This window comes from Phascolarctos cinereus, unplaced genomic scaffold (assembly GCF_003287225.1).
Source record: "Phascolarctos cinereus isolate Bilbo 61053 unplaced genomic scaffold, phaCin_HiC Scaffold_5;HRSCAF=322, whole genome shotgun sequence".
Taxonomy (NCBI): Eukaryota; Metazoa; Chordata; class Mammalia; order Diprotodontia; family Phascolarctidae; genus Phascolarctos; species Phascolarctos cinereus.
Genome location: NW_027555958.1, coordinates 175,646,131 through 175,669,194, shown reverse-complemented (window position 1 = coordinate 175,669,194; position 23,064 = coordinate 175,646,131). Strand labels below are relative to the sequence as shown.

At 38.7% G+C, this 23,064-nt stretch overlaps 1 protein-coding gene across 2 annotated transcripts in view; it reads right to left on the bottom strand.

Moving 5' to 3' along the window:
• The window catches only part of MDN1 (midasin AAA ATPase 1), a 168,675-nt gene extending 146,093 nt beyond the window's left edge, over window positions 1–22,582 (bottom strand). For both annotated transcript variants that reach the window (XM_020963051.2, XM_078155240.1), the window contains exons 1-7: window positions 22,466–22,582; window positions 7,952–8,178; window positions 4,889–5,113; window positions 4,347–4,454; window positions 4,033–4,225; window positions 2,748–2,960; window positions 2,429–2,560 (exon numbers count right to left, since the gene is read on the bottom strand). In XM_020963051.2, the coding sequence (XP_020818710.1) occupies window positions 2,429–2,560; window positions 2,748–2,960; window positions 4,033–4,225; window positions 4,347–4,454; window positions 4,889–5,113; window positions 7,952–8,178; window positions 22,466–22,567 (1,200 nt within the window). In that variant the 5' untranslated portion in view covers window positions 22,568–22,582. The remainder of the gene's footprint in view (window positions 1–2,428; window positions 2,561–2,747; window positions 2,961–4,032; window positions 4,226–4,346; window positions 4,455–4,888; window positions 5,114–7,951; window positions 8,179–22,465) is intronic.
• Between the last annotated feature and the right edge of the window lie 482 nt (window positions 22,583–23,064).

Below are 23,064 nucleotides of genomic sequence, written 5' to 3'. Positions count from 1 at the left end.
TTCAGTTGGCAAAGTGTCAAAGGCCCTTGCAATCTAGCCCATCCCATTCTATTGAATTTGCTCTCTCAAATTCTCTTTTCATCACCAAATCTAATTGTATTTTTTCAGTCCTCATCCTCCCTGACATGTCTAAAATACCTGGCACCGTTGACTATCCTGTCCTCTCTTTTCCCTTGGCTTTAGAGTCACTTACACTCTCTTGGTTCCTCTCCTAAATTGTTAATAAGGCAGGTATTCCTAAAGGATGACTTTGTCCTTCTTCTGTCTATTCACTCACTCCTATAACTTCAGCTACCAGCTCTGGGTAGATGCATCCTAAATCTCTGTCTCCAATCCCAACCTCTCTTCTTAGCTCTCTATTCACGTGTTCCACTATCTATATAACATCCCCACCAGAATTTCCCACAAACCTGCTCCTCTTTCTGACTTCCCTATTAGTTGCTGAAAAGACAACAAAACCTTATTATCATCTTTGATTCTTCCCTCTCAAATCTAGCTACAGCTTTAACTATACATAGTTTTATAGTTTGGTCATTTCTATTTCTGCAATATCTCCCATATCCATCTCCTCTGGATTGCCACTACCGCCACCTTAGTATAGCCCCTTCACTACCACCTGTGTGAAAGACTACAGTACCTGGGGTATTACAGAGAGACACATCTAGAAAGCATAGTGGAGATAGCATTGGGCCTGGAATCAGGAAGATCTGTATTCAAATCTTGCCTCAGAGACTTACTGTGTATCCCTGGGCAAGTCACATGACCTGTCTGCCTCAGTTTCCTCAACTGTAAAATGGGGATAATAACAGCACCTACCTTGCAGGATTTCTGTGAGTTTCTATTTGCAAAGCACTCAGTACAGTTCATGGCACATAGTAGGCTCAATGTAAGCGCTTATTCCCTTTTCTTCCACCTTCCTTCCCAATAAGTCTTCCTGCTACTATTCTTTCCCTCAATCCCTCTTTCATCCCAATGAATAAATGAAAAGAATTTAATAAACACTTACATGCCAGGCTTTATCTTCCCTAAAGCAATCTGTTCATGTCATTGTTGCTAAGAAATCTATAATGCTTTCCTACCACCTACTGAGGAAAATTCAAGTTCTTCTGTCAACAATCCGAACCCCAGCCTACCTTTCCAGCCTTATTTCTTTTACATACCCTTCCATATACTTTACATTCAAGCTACATGGAACTATTCTGTTCCCCAAAACTTGCCATGTGCCTTTCTGTCTCTTCACCTTTACTCACACTTGTTTCCTATGCCTGAAACGTTCTTCTTCCCCCTCTCCACCTACTAGATTCCAAACCAGCCTTTAAAGCCCAATTCAAATGGCACCTCTTCCATATGGTCTTCTTCGATCCCTTCCTCCTCTGTTGGTGACACTCTATTCTCCCATCAGCCTTCCCTCAAGGTTTTGTTTTGCATCCAATGTACTTTTGTGCACATGTCACATTCCCCAACTAGACTATAGCCTGCAAGCAAGTAAGGACTATGGCTTACCTAACCTTTAGCTAGTGTCTCTCTCTTTGTGTTCTTCCCAAAGAAGGTGCTTAACAAATGTTGCCTGCAGCTGAAACAGGAAAAACCTGCTCTTCTATCACTTCCCTAAATTCTCACCATCTATAACATAGCTAATGTGATTTCCAACTGACCTGTCCATAAACATAATAAATGACTACAGACTCTTATCACTGAAGGAAAGGGATCAGATACAAAACACCATGGGAAGAATCTTAACAGTGGTTAGTTAGCCTTTATTTATTTTTTTCTTTTGGTGAGGCAATTGGGGTTAAGTGACTTGCCCAGCATCACACAGCTAATAAGTGTTATGTGTCTGAGGCCACATTTGAACTGAGGTCCTCCTGACTCTAGGGCCAGTGCTCTACATACTGCGCCACCTAGCTACCTCGATTTTCTTTTTTTTGTTTGTTTTGTTTTTAAGACCAGGAGTGTGGTGTCATTGGCACAGGGAGGTCCTGATGAGCAGGCCCCTTCTACCAATGCTGATCAATCAGAAACTGCCCCACAACTTAAAGAGTCTTAGAGAGCTGTGAGGGGAATTGAGAAGTTCAGTGACTTGCACAGAATCACAAAGCCAGACTGTGTTAAAGGCAGGATTAACAATCCAGGTCTGATTAAGTCCTATTCTGCACTGCCTCCCCAGTGATTAGTCTCAAAGGGGTAGAGAGATAAAGTCTTACTCTAGTTAGTCAACTCGTATTAGTTAGGTGACGAGTGATCATTTTCCCGCAACAACATGGACCTGACTACTTGCTCACTGTCCTAGGTCTTCAAGCTAAAATTGGGTTCCTCAATACAATTCATTCATTCAAAAATTCTTTCTAGGCAAAGCATTTTGTTAAACACTAACAGTGCTAATGAAAATAAAAAACTTCCTATAGAAAATCCTGCAGAGGCTACATACCACGTCTAACGGAGCATAGTCAATGTCCTCCAGGAGTATCCAGTGACCCTTGGTGACAGCTTGTGTCAAAGTTCCTGGCTGCCAAATAAACTCCCCTGGAACATCTGTGCAGCGATACATTCCTAACAGCATCTGCAAAGAGAGCATGGCATTAAACAAGTACTATAATCATGGATCACCTACAGGGAGACATCACATTTGTACCACTTGACCTCTTCTTTAGATAAACTCAATGATTAGCCTTCCATTCTCAGAAAGCTGCAAAACATCAAAACCCAGGTATTTAGTTTCCAAGCTCCAAAAACTTGCCATTTCTTACCTTGCTGTCAGTTTGATCTCCAAGCTGGATTTTAAGAATATGAGGTGGTTTTCTTCTTCCAGTCATGGCAGCTAAATGCTCCACTAAGGATGTTTTCCCACATCCTATTGGTCCTTCTAGCAATACAGCACTCTGAGAAGCAACGGCCAAAGCCAGGCTCTGGAGATTTTTAGAGACAGACTCAACCAGCACAAAAGACTGAGGTGCCACCTCCTGCTCAAGTAAAGAATGCTTGTTACTACTACACTGAAGAAAACAGGTGTATGTATAAAAGTCACTTAGGAAACAGTACTTTCCCCAAAAGATTATTAGCCCATTCCAAAAAGTCAAAAGCCTTCTTTTAGCCTTACGCTGCTGAATCCCTGCAACTTCAAATGTTTATTTGTGAACATGGATGGGGAAATGTCTGTGTACCTTATGTAATCTACAATATCAGAGACTCAAAATGCCTTCAAATGTAAAGTTGTGATGACCCAAGAGAAATGAGACAAAAATTAATCATTAAAACTAATTTATAAAGTTTTCTATTTGTACAGAAACTTAAAATCATTAAGAGGGTTGAGAACTTTGAAACATTTCTGTCTCTGCCCCCAGTGTTTTTCTTTTGGGCTTTTTACTTTTTTTTTTTTTGGCTTTTTACTTTTCTGCTCAAGCTAAAATATAGTCCTATGCAAGGGAGAAGCTGGGACAGTGCAGAAATTAATTTCCAACACAAAATTTTTCAAATCTAGTTTAAGGATACTCCCAGTTCAGCCCTCTACTCTATATTCTCCCTATTTTAAAAGTAAACTACCCAAGCAGAAATTGTTTTTTCAATTAATTGTCCAAGGAGTCTGAAATCCTCTTGTGGGAAAACTGGTACCATATTACTATCAAATAAAGAAGGACTAAGCAAAACTACTAAAAGTCAAAAGAGCCTAGCTGAATTCTATTCTAAAAACATTTATTAAAAAGTTCTTATGTGCAAGGCACTAAGGATTCTAGACATCTGACTGACTAACTACGCAACCTTTCAACAAGTCACCATGCTTCAGCTTACTCACTGAAAACTGGAGATGATAATTGCTGCACTTAGTGACTTCTCAAGATTGGCATATGTAATTAAATTCTAATCCCTTCCCTGAATATTTTTTTCTGATAGTTCCAATTTGCTAAACCATAATGACAAACCTTTCCAGCTTGTATGAACAGAACACAAATCTTGGTGAAGGGCAGGAATGGTTAAGATCAATCTTAGGAAACCCATGTATTTTAATGAGAGAGACCACAATCACAGTCTACCGACCTGCTCTGTGGGTGCTAGGTACTGCCGTGGGAGAACTACTCCACAGACTGCTGTCACATGGGCTGAAAGATCCCCAGAAACGATGTGGCCATGTGTATGCTGTGGTTCTTTCTCCCTATGCCAAAGGGCAGTGTCTGGAGTGACCAAAACCAAGGCTTTCTCCACATCTTGCAGTTGTGCTTCTTCTAATAGCCTAAGAAAAAAACAAGATCCCCATTAGTTATTCTGAAGTAAGAACAACTATACCAATGATGTCCCTAAAAAGCAGAGTTAACATACTAAGATCAACAAGAAGACCTATGATTTTTACTTACTTAAGCCTATAATGTATCAATTCTTCACTGCTGAAGCTCTTCTTAAGGAAGGACAATTTGTGCTCTTCATTCATTGAAGTAATCAAAGCAAGACAATTTGCAGTGTACCTAGAAAGAAAAAACAAACCACATGTTCAAAATTTACTTCATGATTAAATGAGAACAAAAATCTGTCATAATATATGAACTAAGCATACTTCCAAGAAATGAATCTTGGAAAAGAGCTATAAGGTTAGGAAATAGTAACTGGGACACAGTAACCTTCCCTTGACTGCAAGTACAAGCAGCTAAATACTCTTATTCCAAGCTGGTTTCCTGATTCACGTTTCACATAATGCCACCCTACACCTCCTCACTCCTGAAGTAACATAAATTGAGGAAATAGAAGATGAATCCCAAGGACAAAAACAACAAATTTAGAATGATTTGCTCAAACAGAAATTCTCACAAGATGACGCAAAGGTTCTATGAAAAAATAATCTACCAGCTCCCATATCTCCTGGAAGTTTTGGAAAAGTAGGAATCTGCAAGTCTCTACATACCAGCGAACCAAAGTGTCATGACTCCTAAGGAGTGGAACACACACACTCCAGTCCCAAAGCTCCCGAAATGCAGATTGATTTTGCTGTAAAAACTTGAAGGCTGCTTCCATCAGGTCCCGCAATTTCATCCGCCGACGGCCAAAGCGAACAGGATTGGCATCTGAACTTTCCAGGAAGAGTCTTTGAAAGATGGGGAAGGTGTCTTTAAAATATCTCAGGGCAAACCTTTCAAGAGAATGCAAGAAAGATATAAAGTGTTACCTAAAACTAGAAGCAATATCCAAATATAGGTCTCTAGAGAAGCAACAAAACACAAAACAACATATCATGGAGCAAAGAGCAAAAAAGAAAGAAGAGATGAGTATTAAGATCAAATATGTGTCACATTCAACCCTCAGGGATCAGAGGATCTGATAAGAGGATCTAACTCCCAGTGTCTTGTAATATATGGCCAGCTACGCTTACTATGGAAGCCAAGGAATAAGGAGGAAGATACACCTCATCAAACCACAAGGAAAAGTCCTAAGACTTAGGGTGCAACATAGAAACACAACAACAACAACAAAAAAAAACCAAGATGCTAAGGAGACACGAGACATCATTGCTCTGTTTCAAATCCTCATCTACAAAATGGGTATAAAATGTCCTCACAACATCCTTATGTCTACCTTATGAGTAGACAATGGGAGTAATTACAAATGAATTTTTTGAACTTAGGAGGAAAAAAATATCAATAAATTACAATACTACAAAGTGTTATCTATAACGTAATTTTCCGTGGTGTGAGAATTATGGTATGTCTAAGTTGTTTCTCAACAGAACTGGTTTTGATTCTGCCATTTCCTAAGGATTAGGCCTTATACAATGCAAGGTAAATGCAGTGTTGACACACCATTTGTAATACGATTACTTGTATATCATGAATGCATTCGTGTGAACAATACAAAGGTATTATAAAAACAAACCAAGGTATAAATGAACAGTAAGGTACATAAGGATTTAAAAAGTATTGCAAAGCATAATGGAAACCCTTCTTAAAGGCACCTAGGTGGAACAAAGGATAAAGTACTACACCTGGAGTCAGTAAGACCAAAGTTCCAATCCCACAGCAAACACTTTTTAGTGACTCTGATCAAGTCACTTAATCCCTGTCTGCCTGTTTCCTCCTTTGTAAAATAGGGATCATAACAAGACCTACCTCACAAGAGGCTGTGAGGATCAAATGAGATAATACTTGTAAAACACCATATAAATATTGTTGTTGTTGTTGTTACACCCAAATTATTTGGAACAGAGAGAAATGTTGCCTGTTAAAACTCAAAATAAACCAATATAACCAGCCTCACTTCCACCAAAATAATGTCAACAATGCAAAATGTACACAGTGATAGTTTAAATTTTATGATCCACTGAAACTCAACAGAACAATATGCCTCAGAGAAGGAAAAGGAAAAAAAAATGTGTTGGCGAAATCTCACATTCATTTATCATGCCCATAAAATCTGCAACTACTGAGAAAACACACTTGGCAAATCCATTCTTCGCCAACCCTTCAATTTAAAAATTTCCAACACAATCCCAAAATATAATTCTACTTTGTTGGAGACACTTAATAGCAGTGAGGTTTCATGTTAGTACCAGCACTTCATCTCTACATAGCATTAATGTAAGATGCATCTGCCAAAAATAATGAAATAGCACCATGATCAAATACATTTAAATAAACCCTTTAAGTAAAAATAAGTTATTAAAGGACATTTGGTAAGGTTACCATGCTTATTATAATCTCTGTAGATCACATGTTCCTACTTTTAAGAGACTACACACAATGTTTCTGTCTTCGTGTGAATTTCCATATCTCCACTCTACAGGGCCAGTTTTTTCCCCTTACTCTTTTTTGGCAAATCTCCTTGAGGTAAAGATCTTTCTTAAACATGACCGACCTTTCAGTTTTTATTCACCTGACCCAAGAAAAGACCAGAGATAATATGAAAAGTACGTCAAAATGGTAAGAGATGTTTTAAGGTACTGTTTATGAATAAACATCCTCTTACAAAAGATGTTAATAATATTGCTACATAGCAACAATTTTTTTCATACCGAGAGCTCAAAAACCTTCACATAAACATACTCACTTCTCAAAATAACTTTTCAATATTCTAACAATACTATGAAGCTCAACTCTGCATCCTTTCCACAAAAAAACAGCTTAGCTTTCTGTCAACTTAAGAGTGAAATAGTAGAACGCAATTATAAGGTTGCTGCTTGTTATACTGATTGGGAGAGACGGGGGTGGGGGACATGCAAAATAAAGACTTTTCAATGCCTCTGACATCATCTAGTCCTGCTCATTCATTTTACATAGGTCATGTCACAGATCAGTCATATGTTCCTCAAAATATACTTATAAAATGTAAAAATCCAATACAACCTATTTAGCTTGCTTAGCTTTATGTATGTATAAATTCATGCAACAAATATTTACTAAACATTTGCTACAGAAAAGGTTTGTTGCTAAGTATTGCAAGACATACCAAGATAGTTTTTTTTTTTAAATTTCATACAGCCTACAGTAGCAGAGATATAGAGAAAAAAATATTAAACAGTCTCTGCTCTTCAGTGGTTATCATTCTGCCAGGGAATATATCCTGTACACAGATAAGCATAATATGAAGTAGGGAGTGAAGGGGGCAATACACAAGTCAAAATACAGACTCTAGCAGTCTCAGTAAAGGTAAAGAGTAGGTCTAGCAGGCATAAAGGTGAGCAACAAAAACTACGAGAGGAGGACGTAGATAAGGAGAAGAATTTCAGAGTTCAAGATCTGAGAGGTGGACATAACCTATCCTGGTGTATTATGTAGTCAGTACTTTCCTCAAAGCCAGAATAAAGAGATTCTGGTATTGTTTTGTTTACATATTTTTCAATTACAAAGTTATAATCATTATACCTTTTTTAGTATCTTTATTCCATCTTTTTCAGTAAGACTCTTGCCCTGCTACCCAGGAGGGAATAGGTCCAATCATCACAGACAAAAATACATAGAATAAAAGGATTACTCACGGAAGGACATCAGGATGGCTACCGATAAGCTTGCTCATGGCCACACACAGCCTTTCATGTAGATCATGGTTGATCTGACCTCCAGCTTGGATGGCTTCCCTATTTCTTTCCAGCAAATCCAAGAGAATAGGTCGAAGATGACGACCAATCAGGACAGTACATTCTTTATCCAGAAGCAGCTGTGATAAAGTACTAAGAATACACTGACGATCTTGCTGAGTCCATGTCTAAGTGAGAAGAAAAAAAATTCCTAGTTTTAATAACATGTTTGCACCAAGCCAGTCTTCCACTGCCTAAAGAAATTAGGCAAACTAATTTCCAAGCTTCAAAAATGAATCTAGCTAAGAAAAACAGATAAAATTATCTTTAACAATCACCAAGTAGGGTCCAGATATTTGCTGAAATGAAATTTTGCTAACACTTAATAAATGCTTGTTGACTAATTCTTACTACATGAGGAGCAGCTGAAGCAACTGAGGGTACTTGGCTTGGAGATGGTAAGATTAGGGTGAAAAAGAGACACAGATGATGCTATTCATTTCGCTGAAAGGCTGTCATGTGGAAGAGATTAGTGATTAACCTTTGCTCTGTTTACAGCTAGAATACAAAACTAGGAAGCAAAGCACTGAAGTTGCAAATAAGCAAATTTAGGGCTTGATATAACTAAGAACTTCTTCAAAATTAGAGCTGTCTACCTCCACTGTAGATGGAGGAAGTGGATTCCTTCAGCTCAGGCCTTCAAATGAAGATCAGATAACCACTGTCAGCAGCAAGCACACAGTAAGGAGAGGATTGTTTGCATATGGGCTGCCCTTTCTAACCTCTTAGGTTCTTTCCAACTCTGATTCAATCATCCTGTGAAGAGCAATGTTTAGTGTACAAGTCCAATAACAGAAGTCTCTCCTATTTTTTCCCCTTATTTTATGTAGGATTAGAGCACAAGCTCCTTGAAGGCATGGTCTTCATATAAGTATTTGTTGGTTGACTGATATGTGATACTGTAGAGACAAAAGTCAAGTGTCAAATTTGTCTTAGTAATTTTCCCCGTTTTAGCTGTGATTTGCATTTCTTTTTCTTTTGAATGTACAATGAACTAGGAAGCAAAGATGACTCATTTGATAACATTTAAAATAGATATTAAATCAGAACATTATCTTGGTGATTAATCCACGATTAGGCACTTTCTAATCAATTTCTTCTGGAAAGCTTTTTTCTGACTAAGCCAGAGTTCAAGAAGTCTAAGAATGAATGGACAATCTGTTCACTGAGATGATGGAACATGGCTCTCCAGATGAGGTGTGGCTGTATTACCATCTCTCTATATACTTATATACATCCACTGAGCTATATGAAGATGGGGGGTTTCGGGGAAGCCATGTGGGGAGTAGGATAGGGAGACACAGTTGATGACAAGAGGCAATGTTCAAATACAACACTGTTGCTGTCAATTTGAGCTTCCCCTCAACCAGAAGTACACAAAGCAGGATGACCATGTATCATGGATATTGTAGAAGAGATTTCTGATTTGGGAAAAAAGTTCAACTCAGTGATCTTTAAGGTCCAAAATACTAAATGGCCTGAAGGGATTATACTTTATGAAAGGCATAAGCTGAAGGAATTGGGAACATTTAGCCTAAAGAGAAGATGGAAGAGTTTGTCATAGTTGCCTTCAAATATCTGAAAGGCTACTACATGGAAAAGGGATTAGACTTGTTCCCTTTAGACCCACAGAGATGAACTAGAACTTCAGTATTGAAGTGGATCTTTGACCTCACTGACTCTGGATGCTTCCTCTAATGATGAAACTCAAAACCTATCACTATCTTCTCATTCTGTGCAACTCTTGTCCATGTCTTCTCATTAATCTTGCACAACTACCACACATAGAGGGTGGAGAGCTATCAGGCAAGGGTTTCTTTCTCCTTTCTCCTAACATCAAAAGAACATCAGGAGAACACAGGGTCCAGCTGCCTACCAGTTTCTCTCATACCACGTAACCAGCCTATAGCTTCTTTTTTTTTTAATCATATATCTATATACTTGAAAATATCCTATATTTTATGTTCTTATTCGTAATTCTTCACATACAATAGTGGTGCTCCAATGCAAGTAGTTAAATGACACTGGTAGAATACTGTTATCAAAAGGAAGGGCCTTGTTTCTGGGAGAAATCTGGAGGTCATTAAAGGAGCTCTGAGATTTACCAGAGGCAATCCAACCTGAAAGATACCTTTTAGTACAATGTAAGGAAACAAAAGTCTGAAGTACAAGGTCTACAAAAACATAGAATGTGATGCCTGGGGAGATAAGTAGGTTCTTACTCTGAAGGTCTTCAAATAAAAATTGAATGACTATTTTTTGAGGACAGTGTAAAGAGAATTCTTAGTAAGGGGATGGGCTGGACAAATAGTTTTTTCCGGGCTTCATAATTATACAATGCTTTTGGTAATATATAGGAACAGAGACAAAAAAAATAACACATGATTTAACAAAGGATGTTCCTTTGCACAGTCTCATTAAAGATAATTTAAAACAAAATCAGGACTATCCCAGAAAAATAGATGGAAATCAAATGCATCAGGTACGTCATCAGGTTTTGATAGCTGTGTTTTAGAATCAAAGGAATGGGAAAATATCCTCCTTTGAAACATGTACAAACTTCTGCAGAGTGAAAAAAAAGCAGAATTAGGAGGGCATAAGCAATGCTAACAACATTAATGAAAACAATTAAAAAGCAAAATGAAAACAATAATTAAAAATAAAAATTGAACTCAATTCAAAGGCCAATACTGGTTCCAGAGGACAGTTGATAAAAACACAATATCTTCCTCTAAGGGATGCAGAATGCTGACAAGCCACAGTGAGGTAGTCTTGCTTTCACATGTCTTTGGTTCTTGTTTTGGGGGCTTTTTTTTTTGTACTTAGTAGGGGGGACATACTGGTATAAAAAACAAAGGCATTAATAAAAAAAATTTAAAGAAAAAATATCTCCCTTGCCTCAAAAGCAATAGATTGTAAACTCTGTTTAAAATTCTATAAAATATTTTTCACAGCTATACGGTGAGCAGACACCATTTCTTCCGTTTTTACACATGAAGAATCTGGAGGTACAGAGACTTATTCAAAAAAATCATTCAGCAGTGTAGTAGACCAGATAATAATCAGAACTCAACATTCCAGCATCTGATGTCCTGTTCTGGATTTATCTTCTTTATCTCTTAGGATTAATTTTAAGGGCTTGAGTTAAGGTGATCACAAAAATAAAGCAATCTGAATGAAAACAAAATATATGTTGGCATCCAGGGCCAAAGGCTTCAAAAGAATGGGGGGAGGAGGGAGGGTTTACGCTTTTATTTCATTACTGATAGAGTAAGAAATGGAAACAGGTCTTTCTTTAAAATCCCTTTTTTAACAAGCACATAGCAAGCACCTATAAATGCTTGTTTCCTGGTTTCCTTTTTCTTCATTTATGTGTAACACAGGAAAAAGATATTATCCAGAGCTGATTAACCTTGCTCACCAATGTAACTTAATCTACAGTTACCTAGTCAGAAACTTTCACTCCCACCTTCCAAGTCATGTCAGGAATGGACACTTATCACTCCTACTCTCACCATCCTAGCGATTAGCTAATGAGTTCTCCCCTCCCAAGAAGCATGGGGTAAAGAAGTTTACAGCATTAATGGATTCAAGGTAAAAGCCAGGCAAGAAAAAAGACTGTCTAGAACAGTTTTGTGTCTGACACTAACTGCTTTATGGATCTCAGTTAAGACCACACAAACTCAATTTTTCCAAATTATCACAACCATCCTACGTATGAATATACATACATATATATATATATATATATATATATATACATACACATAAAACCACAGCTTAGTACAGGGGAAAAGAATACTGAATTTGAAATGAGAGCGGACCATAGTAAAATAGAAAGAGGACTGAATTTGGAGTCAGAGGACCTGGGTTTAAATCTCAGCCTTACCACTTAACTATCTGGTAACTGAGGTCATCAACCCACTGGGCTAACTAGCCGCTGAGTGATCTTCTAGTTCAAAATTTATGAAACTGTTTCTGTCACCAGTCAACAATGACTGCATTCTTCTCTGTTCCCAAAAGGTAAGGGGTAAGGTCAGAAGTGCCCCTTCACCCTACTGTGAGGCATCAGCAATAGAAGCCAGGTATGAAACTTAGCTGTAAACTGAGGGTGTCAAAAGGAAGACGACATCAGAAATCTTTTCTACACCAAAATTCTACAACCCTGAAACAATAACAATAACACACTAAGAAGTGTGATGTTTATATAAATACACAAGTTGGGGCAGCTAGGTGGCGCAATGGATAGAGCACTGACCCTGGAGTCAGGAGGACCTAAGTTCAAATCCAGCCTCAGACATGATACTCACTAGCTGTGTGACCCTGCGCAAGTCACTTAACCCTGACTGTCTCGCCCAAAAAAAAAAAGATATATAAATACACAAGTCCATGATAGCAACCAAAGAGCTTTAAATTAGAATAATCAACAAAAGGCAACATATAAGGAAACAAGTTTAAAAGCCTTCAAATGGAACCTTCTAGAAACAGAAACCTTCTAAAAGGCCACTGAATCAATTTAGTGATTAGTAATAATAGGATTGTTTGGGTCTGTTTGGATTTTTTTTTTTTGCCATGATCATTTCACATTGAATGTATTTTTATAACCTGTTTTGATTTGCTGTCATCAATTTAAGGGTTGCTAAAATGGTCATCTGAGTAATAAAGTAATTTTTAAAAATAGAATTTGATAGACATCCATATATAATGGAAAGAGTCCTGGACTTGGAGTCTAGATTTAAATCCAACCACTAATGCATACTATTACTATGAGCTTATGTTCTCAATCCCCAATTTCCTCATCTATAAGGTGGGGATAATAACAAGTGAAGTACCTACTTCCCAGGATTATTTTGCGGTGAGGCTCAAATGAGATGGTACGTAAAATGTCAACTATGATTAAAATGAGCAAAAGGAGTCTCATTAAGCTCTGCTGATTCAAAAGGAAAATATTTTCATTGTTAAAAAAAAATGAAGTTGACAATCTCTTTAGTCTCCTGGAATAAAATGACCTAGATTAGAATGAGGTCATCACCACAATAACAGATACTTTTTAAATTTTTTTTTGTTAGTCTGACCTTGACAAATACCCACAAATATGAACATTTTCATATAGAGAACAGAAAAAGATAACCATGTGATATTGAAAATCTATTACACACAATTTCTTTAAGAAAAAAAGTAGATAATAAATTCAACACAGTTCCAAATCCATCCTGTTTCTCTGTGTCTCTCTGAACTTCTTTCTGTTCTCTTTTGTGCATTTTGCTAAATGATTCAATGAGCCAGCCTCCTTTCTTGTTCGTTTTTTTTTTTGGCATCACCATCAACTATTCTTTCTTCCCACTCACCATGTAACAAACAAGCATAGTCAAGTAAAACTAATCCCATATACTGACCATGAAGGCCATATACTTTGAAAGTAAGGATATTGTTGAAAAATGTAAAGGAATCATTTCTCCTTCCCACCCTCCATAAGAAGCTATGAAGGATGCTAAAGATGTTCACATTCAACCGAGAAAACTCCCAAAGAGGAAGCTACCATTCACAAGAATGTCTTCAAACATTACTATCTGGTTTCCCAAAAATAAGCTAAAGTAACCACCTGGCTTTTATTTTAGTGTTCAGGACTGATGGGTTAGGGGGCTCAGAGTGGGGGGGGAGGAAGCAAAAAACAGGACGCTGAATGAGGGGGAAATGCTTCCCAAAGTACCTTCTTATTCGCTACATTGAAAACTTCCTCCTATGCCTCCCTCATCTAGGCTTGAAGGTGAGCCTGCCTGTGCTCTTAAAGGCTATGCTACTGGAGACTAAGCTAATGCAGTAGGTTCTACTACAGTTTTCAAAACAGCACTTGGAGGACAATCCTAGGTAAGGTCAGAAAATCTTGTTTCAACCCTTATTGAAAAATCTTTCCAAAATGTATGCCTATAATATATTTCCTTCCTTTATTAAACAGGCAATACACAATATAAATAAGTCTTTAGTTGATGGTTAATGGTCGATGCCTTCAACCACATCTGAAATAACTGGAGACAACCAGGGATGTCTAAAAGTCAGGACTGGTCACCACTGTCAAACTGTAGTGTATAAGATCAGGAGCGATACACTTCTTGAACCCCAAGTACTTGAAAAAAATATATCCACTTTTATCAGAAGCAATAATAATGTAATTTTTCATAATTCGAAGGACTTTACAGCTTACAAAGTTTTCCCCCCACAATAAATCTGTGAGGTAACCAGATTAAGCATTATCCCCATTCCTCAACTGATAAATTGTCAAAGGATATGAATAGACAGTTTTCAAAGATATCCAACAGCCATGTGAAAAAATACAAGAGAAGCACATGTGAAATCAACTCAGATTCCACAAACTGGCAAAAATTTAGAAAAGAAAAATCACAAATATTGGAGGAGTTGTGAGGAAACAGGTGCATTAATGCCTTCTTTGTAGAGCTATGAATTGGTCCAGACATTTTGGAAAGCAACTATGCCCCAAAAGTAACTAATGGTGAATATCTTTTGACCCAGCAATATTACTACTAGGCGCTCACCCCAAAGAAAAAGGACCCATATGTACAAAAATAATACACAGCAGCTTTTCTGGCAAAGAACTAGAAACTAAAAGGATGACCATCAACTGGGCAATGGTACAGAATGTAAGGGAATACTACTATGCCTAAGAAATTATGAAAGGGATACTTTCAGAGTAACCTGGGAAGACCTGCAGAAATGAATGCAGAGTGAAATGAACAGAAAGACAATAATTTACACAATAACAACACTGTAAAAGCAAATAACACTTAAAGACTTAAGAACACTGATCAATTCAGTGACTAACCATGACTCCAGCAGATCAATGATGAAGCATGCTATCCACTTCCAGACAGGTGATGGACTCCAGGTGCAAAATGAAACATGAATTTCTGGACATGGTCAATGAGGGAATTAGTTTTCCTTGTTTTTTGAATGGGGAGAGGAGGGAGGGGGAAGTAAATGCTTGTTAACTAAAAAAAAATTTTAAGAAATTTTAAGAGAAAACTAATCTAGCTACATAGAGCAGAAAAAGCACTAGTCTTGTAGTCAAAAAAAAATTAGTAGCTACTGATTACAAAGTACGTGAAGGTAAGAAGTTTCTTTCTTTCTTCTCTTTCTTTCTTTCACCAATGCCTTGCCAAAAGCTATATTAAACTGTTCAATCAGAGTTAGATTCCTGTCTCCAGCACTTTACCAGCTTTGTGAAGCTACAACAAATCATCTGAGCTCTCTGAGAGGCAGCTTCCTTATCTTTAAGATAAGATGACATTACCTGGACTTCGTATCTTACAGGAGCCTGGTGAAAAAGAATGCTTTGTATGACCTCGAGTGTTCTATTAACGGGAACTGTTTTAAGTAATCTGGTTGAAATAAACTATTAACCAATGCCAGTCATATTTCAAACCCAGATCATTTATTTCTCAAACATGCATTTGTGTGTGTTTGTTTTTCTTCTCTACTATACTACAGCATGGGTTAGTGGAATAAAGGCTGGGTATCTGGAGTCAGAGGACCTCTGAGTCCTCAATCTGCCACTTCTTAACTGTGTGCCTTTGGAGAAGTCACTTGTCCTCTCTAGTCCTAAGGTTCCTCATCTGTAAAATGTGGAAGATGCCCCATAAGAACCCCAATGTCACTTTCAATTTTAAATTTATTATCTTATTACCCTATCAATTATTATGATAAAAATGTAGAGAAACAAGGAAGAACTCCAGAGAATACATGAGTGAAGATGAGGCCAAATCCATACTGAACTGGTACAGGCCAGACACCACAGCTGATGCACATTTTTATGAGTTGCTATGTCTACAAGTGACCATAGCAAGTTGCTATGGTTACCTGATGATAGTCAGCCTAATGATAAGCCTAGATAAAGACTGGTCTTATTAGCTAACAGAAACACTAGGCCTGTACTCCAAAGCTTCTCCAGCTTGGTAGAGCCGGCAAGAATTTGTTTAACTGGGATAATCTCCCAAGAACCTAAAGGTGGATAACCCTGTCATAAAGAGGCAAATAGATAAAGCAGACTCTAAAGTCTTTTGATAATTACAGCCTGATGATTCAATTTAAAATAAATGCTATTTGACAAAAATTAGGCATCTATTAGTAAAGATCTGAGGGAAGATACAAAGATTAAATAGAACATAAGACTGTGTCCGGCCTTCAAGTTGTTCAACTGGGGTAGGGATAGAATGGTGGAGTTTAAGTGTAAAAAAACATAAAAACCAGAATCAGTTAAATCACCTGGGGTATGGACAAAAAAGGTTCCCTCAGGACTTGTTCAGAGTTCTTATCTTTCTTTTGTTTTTGTTGTTTTAGGCAATGGGGTTTAAGTGACTTGCCCAGGGTCACACAGCTAGTAAGTGTTATGTGTCTGAGGCCGCATTTGAACTCAGGTCCTCCTGAATCCAGGGCCAGTACTCTGTCCACTGTGCCACCTCGCTGCCCCTCAGAGTTCTTGTCTTAGTCCTAGGAATCTCAGGGCCCTAACACTAGAGGGAGGAACACTAATTTCTAGTAAAAAGAGAGCAATTTTTCGAGTTACTAAAGTGAGATTCAAGCCCACATGAAAGAAGAAAGGCAGTATGATATAGTGGGAATAATGTTTGGTGGGGAGTCAGAGGACCTGGGTTCAATCCTGCTATTTGTTACCTATGCAACCTTGAGAGAGTCACTTAATCTCCACAGGCTTCAGTCTCCTCAGCTGTAAGGTGAGAAGGGACTGGACATGATCTCTGAAGTCTTTTCCAGCTCTAAATCTATGGTATTGTGATTCTGCGGTCACTGTATACATATCTCCTAGGAAAAGAAATAGGGAGCTTCAGGCAGTCAGGCTCATCCTTGATGATTTATCCTGAAAAAAGGGAGATGGGGACCCACAGGCCTTCCAGTTTCACTAGGAAAGAGCAGCCCTCTGTAGCCATGGACAAATCCTCTTCAGCTAGGTCAAGGACAGTTTCATATGGCTCCTAGAAGTTCCTAACGAGTTGAAATCATATGCCTAAATCTATATTTATTTCATCATTAGCATGGTGCTTCTTGTACTAAACCCAACTGTCAGATGAGTTCATATGGTACCTTTTAACAGTGCTCCTGGGGTTGAATTTTCCTTCCAGGTTTTATTCTATTCCAATATTAATTTTTAGCACTACATATATCAGCTGTAATGTGGCTATATAGCTAAAGAGACACTACCTAGAAACCTCAATAAAATTCCAAAGCAACTAAAATAACTAGCTGAACACCATCTTAAGAAGTCCTAACAAAACATATTTCCAATTCTTTAAAAATTACTAGAGACACAGGGAAACAGTGAGAGAATCCATGTTGGAACAAGAAACCTTTACGAATTTCAAATACAAAGGGGGGTGGGAGGAAGAGGGGACGGGAGATTACAGGGTATCAATTCTACTATTAACATGCTTTATGACTTTGCACATGTCACTTTACCATTCTGGGCCTCAATTTAACAGTCTGTAAAATATAAGAGTTGAATTAAATGATTTTTAAGGTATTTTTCAGTTCTAAAATCACATTGTCATATTTCTTTTATTGATAATCAAGCCAAAAGTAAAAGATGCGGTAAAAAGGATCTGTAACTTGCTTACGGCATAGAAAGTTTTCAAAATATGTCAAAATGTCAAATATTGTGCTGGATGATTTAAACATTACAATAGAGAAAGACAAAAAAAATCTGCCACCTAGGCCCTAGGAAGACTTTAATTTACTCATCTCTCACTAATTCTATCTAAAAGAGGATTCTAGTGCAAAGCGAAAAAATTTTCACTCTTGTACCATACTTCTAGAAAATCTATACCTAAGATTTTAAATGTAAGTGAGTGCATGACTCAAAAGGCTTTGCTTTGTCATAAAAGGTTTGATTTTTTTTTCTTTAAAGAAGTAAGAAAGACAAGCAATTACAGACTCTTCCATAGGGGTTTGGAAAAAGGTAAAATAAGTTTTTAATTTTTTTCCCCCAATTAACAAGCATTTATTTTCTTTCCCTCTCATCTTACCTACTTAATCAAAAAAGAAAGAAAAAACCAACTCTTAAAAGAAAATTTACACACTCAAGCCAAACAATTCCCCCACACTGGTCATGTCCAAAAATGCATGTCTCATTCTGCATCTTGAATCCATCACCTGTCTGTGAGGAGGTGGGTAGCAGACTTCGGATAAAATATTTCAATACAGAAAGCTGTGTATAGCAGTAAACCCATGCTTAAAATCTTTTATCCTTTAAGAGAAATAGAAGGGAAAAAAAGATAGTCTAACAGAGACCTAAAGGGCAACTTGCCTCACAATATTCAGTTAAGAACGCCCTATTTTCCACTACTAAATATGAATAATAATGGTTAAGTCTATTTTTCTAAGATCTCTTTATCTCGCCTTAGGCTAGGCTGAAATTTTTTTTAGAAGGCCTAATGGAATTGCTTTTTATCAGCAAGTCAATAGAGTTACAACCTGTAGTTTCAGTCAATGTGAAAACCAGGGTGTACTGAGGACACTACAGTAGTCACACAAATCTTTTTTATATATCCAATATGTGCTACATACATATGCCATAGATCCATATGTGCCCACAGAAAAACCAAATTGTGCTTAATAAAAGCTAAGTGGAAAACTGTACTGAGCTAATAATTTCCATGTGAATTTAAGACATATCAAATATGAACCTTAATGATGACATTATTGAACTTGTGATGCAATCGTTCAAATCAATACATCAACTAGGCACACAGAAGTGTGCAGGGTTCTGAGCTAGGTGCTATAAAGTAACACTTCATCTAACTGAGAGGACAAGTCAAACACAATGTTAAATAATTAAAGATTAACAGTTCAAGGCAATGATAGAAGAGCCATCACAAAGCAATACGTGATTGTCACATGAACTGTACAGACAATAACTGTTACATTAGAGGGAGAAATGTGTCTCTGTTGATGATATTTCTCACCATTCTCTCAGTTTTCTGACTCAAGTTTAATCTGTCACAAAGCCCAGTCCATACTCAGAAACATATCTCCTATTAGTCTTGTGACAAATTTATGCTGTCTAATCTCAACTGGACTTTTACTTTAATAATGCAATTATTTCATTCTTTTAACTTTCTAAACCTTAAGGATAGGAGTAGGATACATGATTTCATTGGCATAAAGCAAGGCTTCTTAAACCTTTCATACTCATAACCCTTCAGCGCTCCTTAAACTGTGGATGAAGAAAGTCTCTCTTAATTCAGGTTTGGCATCTTTTCTGCAACTTAATTCTCTTCAGAGTTACTTACAGCACTGAAGGTTTAAATGGCTTGTTCAGGGTCATATAAAAATCAGAGGCAGGATTTGAATCCAGGTCTTTCTAGTTACAAAGCCAGCTCTTTACCTCATGTGACACTGCCTTTATTTAAAGAGCAATAGACATGAATTGATATTAGTTATTGTAACTATTACAAATGTCCTCTTCTCAATTCTCCAATTCTACATCCACCCATCACTAAGCAGATAGCTGGCCTCCTATTTGACCAGTGATAGTAAGAGGCCAACCCTTGAGAATACCTTCCAGCACTATAAACTTCTCAATTCCTTCTCTATTAACTTTCCTTTCCATCTCAGAGGAGGAGGTTGTTGTTCTTCCCGGGCAAGTCACGGAAAATCAATCTTCTCTTAGCTCCTCTTCCATAATCTTGCCCTCCTTAACAGCAAAAATACTCAGGTTTCCCTGAACCTAAAACACTTTTCCTGGACCCTATTATTATTTTCTTTGTTTTCTCATTCAACGCCAAACTTAAAGAAAAAGGATGCTATTATTCATTGCCTCCACTTCTTCCCTCACTACTGACTCTTCAAACCCCAGCAATGTAGCTTCTTACTCCCACCACTCTACTGAAACACTTCTTTCCAAAAGTACTTATCCTTAAGAAGGCAGCCCTAGCATAGCTGATCTAATATTTGAACTTGGGAGTCACAAAGGCTTGAACTTAAATATATCCAAATTGGTCAAGTCTCTTAAAAAAATTTAAGCCACAATTTCCTCAATTACAAAATGGAAATAAAAGTGGTACCTCACTTGTGATTGGGAGGCTATATAAATGCTAATTAACATTCCAAGAGCTAAAGGTCTTATTCGTCTTCATCCTCCAATACTTTATTCACCATTGTTAAATATCCCCGCTTCCCACAGCACTCAGACATCCTCCTCCCAACCTTAAATGTGGAGGGTTCAGTTATTTGCAAATTAATTCATCTCTTCTCTCACACATTCAAGCTATGGTCCTCTTCCCAGGCTTCAATTATGCTCTCTACACAAGTTAACTCCCAATTATTTATCTTCACCCCCAACTGCTCCATCACCTCCATCCAGTCTCTTATTTCCAACTGCCAAATACCTCAAATGTCCAAAATGAAGTCATTTTCTTCACTCTAAAACCTTCTGACTAATCTCTAATAGAACCACTATTCTGCCAGTCACACATCTATAAATTGTGAGTCATTTTCCTCTTTATTACCCCCCTATTCCCCACATTTAATCAATCAGTTGCCTGGTCCTATTAATTCTTCTTTGAGAAAAATCTTTTTTTTCCTTTAAATACTGATTTTCGGCAAATGCAGAACATAACAAATCTACAATTTGGTAGATGATTTCATGAATTATTATGAACCAAAAAAAGAAAATTAATCACCTGTGAGCCAACCTTTTGATGATGAGGCTCTTTGAATTTAGTTAGGATGTAATACAGAGCTGCCCATCACCATGACCTTGCTTTCCATCTTGACGAGAACTGCTAGGGTTTCATCTCTGTTGAAACAGCCTTCAAGAACACAAGCACTTCCAAACTATAATGAGGCAACAGAGTAGAATTTGAATCTAACATATGATGTCCACTCCCAGTATAACTGCAGGAAGGGAAGGCCTCAAATCTCAACAAGACTATTAGAAGAGCCTCCTAGCTATTAATCCTAATATATCCTTTAAATCTTTGCCAAAATAATCTTCCTAAAATGAACTGTCCTTCTGATCACTGCACGCTCTCAATCAAAACCCATCAATGGCTCCCCACTATTAACTAAAAACTCCTGAATGTGGCACTCTTAAGGTCCCCTCAATCTGGCTTCAAACTACCATTTTTTTTTTGCCTTTCCTCCTACTAATCATCTTCTCACATTCCGCTCCAGACAAGCTCGACTACTCTCAAGCCCCAAATGAAGACAAATCCATTTCATATACCATTACTACACCTAGATTAGACTCCTCCTTTCTCCAACACCCATCCCATCTCCCTCTATAGAGGTCTCTCCTTCCCTTCTGGGTCCAATTGTGGTACCATCTCTTCCTTTAAATATTCTCAGACACTGTTTCTTTCCCACCTCCATTCCCATCCATTAAAGTAATCTTTTAATCATAGTAATAAAATAAAATTTTTACTTTACATATTTTTATTTACATATTACAATTTTTTTAAAAATTTTTACATAATCTTTTAATCAATAATCACAGCACCTTTCCTGGATTTATCCTTTGTAAACATCCTCCTAGGTATCAGTCATTTGGGCAGCTGCCCCGCCCCCATTAACCGGTAAGCTCTTTGCAGGCAAGGAACGTACCCTCTCCTCTCTCCCTCTGCATCCCCCAAGAGTGATTCATGGCCCAGTTTCTAAGAATCACTTCTACCCAGAAAGGCACAGTTGAACCGCTCCAACCCACGCAGCTCAACTCCTATGGAGCTTATTGTTTGCATCACACTCTTAGTTCTGTTTCCCACAGTCCTTCAATCATCATGCTCAACATCTAGACTGCAAGCTCCTTGAGGATAGGTTTCACATATATGTATGTATACATACACACATATGTGTGTATTTTTTTTAGCACCCTCCTCTGGGTTAGGTCGATAACAGGAAGCAGTAAAAATGCTTGCCCCTTCATAAACTGAAAAAGAGGCTCAGATTGAGGGTAAGGAAGGGAGAGAGAAGAAAATGAGCAGAAACCAATCACCACCCCCTTAAAAAAGAAGCTAAAGGATGTGTATTTGGGGAATATAACAGCGCTCCACTCCTGGAGCCCCCAACATCTATTTCAAAAAACAAGTCAGGTTTAGGGATTGACGACGGCGATCGGAAGAATCAAATACGCCTCGCCTTAAAAAAAAAAAAAAGACGCCCCCCCCCCCACACACACACAAATACAAAGAGATAAACAATCTCGGTCCCCGCGAGCCCGAGGATGCCAGGTGAGGGACAGCGGGTCTACACCGCTCCGACCCCACCCCCACCCCCCGCCGTGTTTCTGGTGCGGGCTGAGGCTGGAGAGAAGAGGCGGTGCGCCGGGGCCTCTCCGCTCCCGACCCCCGGCACCCCTCCTAGGGCCCCGGGGGTCGGCGGCGGGGCGCTCACCTGCTTCGTCAGGAACCTGCCGAGCTCGCTGCGGCTCTTTTCATTCCTGGCGGCGAGGATTCGCAGCGGGGCTGCCGCCAGATCTAGCTGCAGGTGCTCCATGTCCCTGGCACCCACTTCCTACCCACCCCACCCCCCACTCCCACCCAGGGCTTCAGCAGCCCGCTGCCCTCCGCCTAACGCGATGTCTCAGGCTTCCCTCCGCAACGTGCGCGCTATCCCTACAGCACCGCAGCAGCCGAAGCTGCCACCGCCCCCAAGGAAAGCAGCCGCCGGGGCTCCTGAGCAGCCGCACACGTGGGGCGAGCACGCGGCCCCCTGCGTCATCCGCCGGCGACGGCGACGTGGGACGACAACAGTACCTCCACCCTTCGAGGCGGAGTGGGGGAGGGGCGGAAAGATGAGTTTGGGCGACCTAAAGGCCGCAGGCGCTGTTCACCGGGAAGATGGATCCAAAAGCTGGGCCTGACCACAAGTAGACAAGGAGGCTGGACAGAGATCTCTGAGCAGCTCAAAGAAGACTAGTGTTCCCCGCCACAAACAGGGCCGACTCTGGAAGGTGCAGTGTACGATGGGACACGTCGTCTTTGCAAGCTACC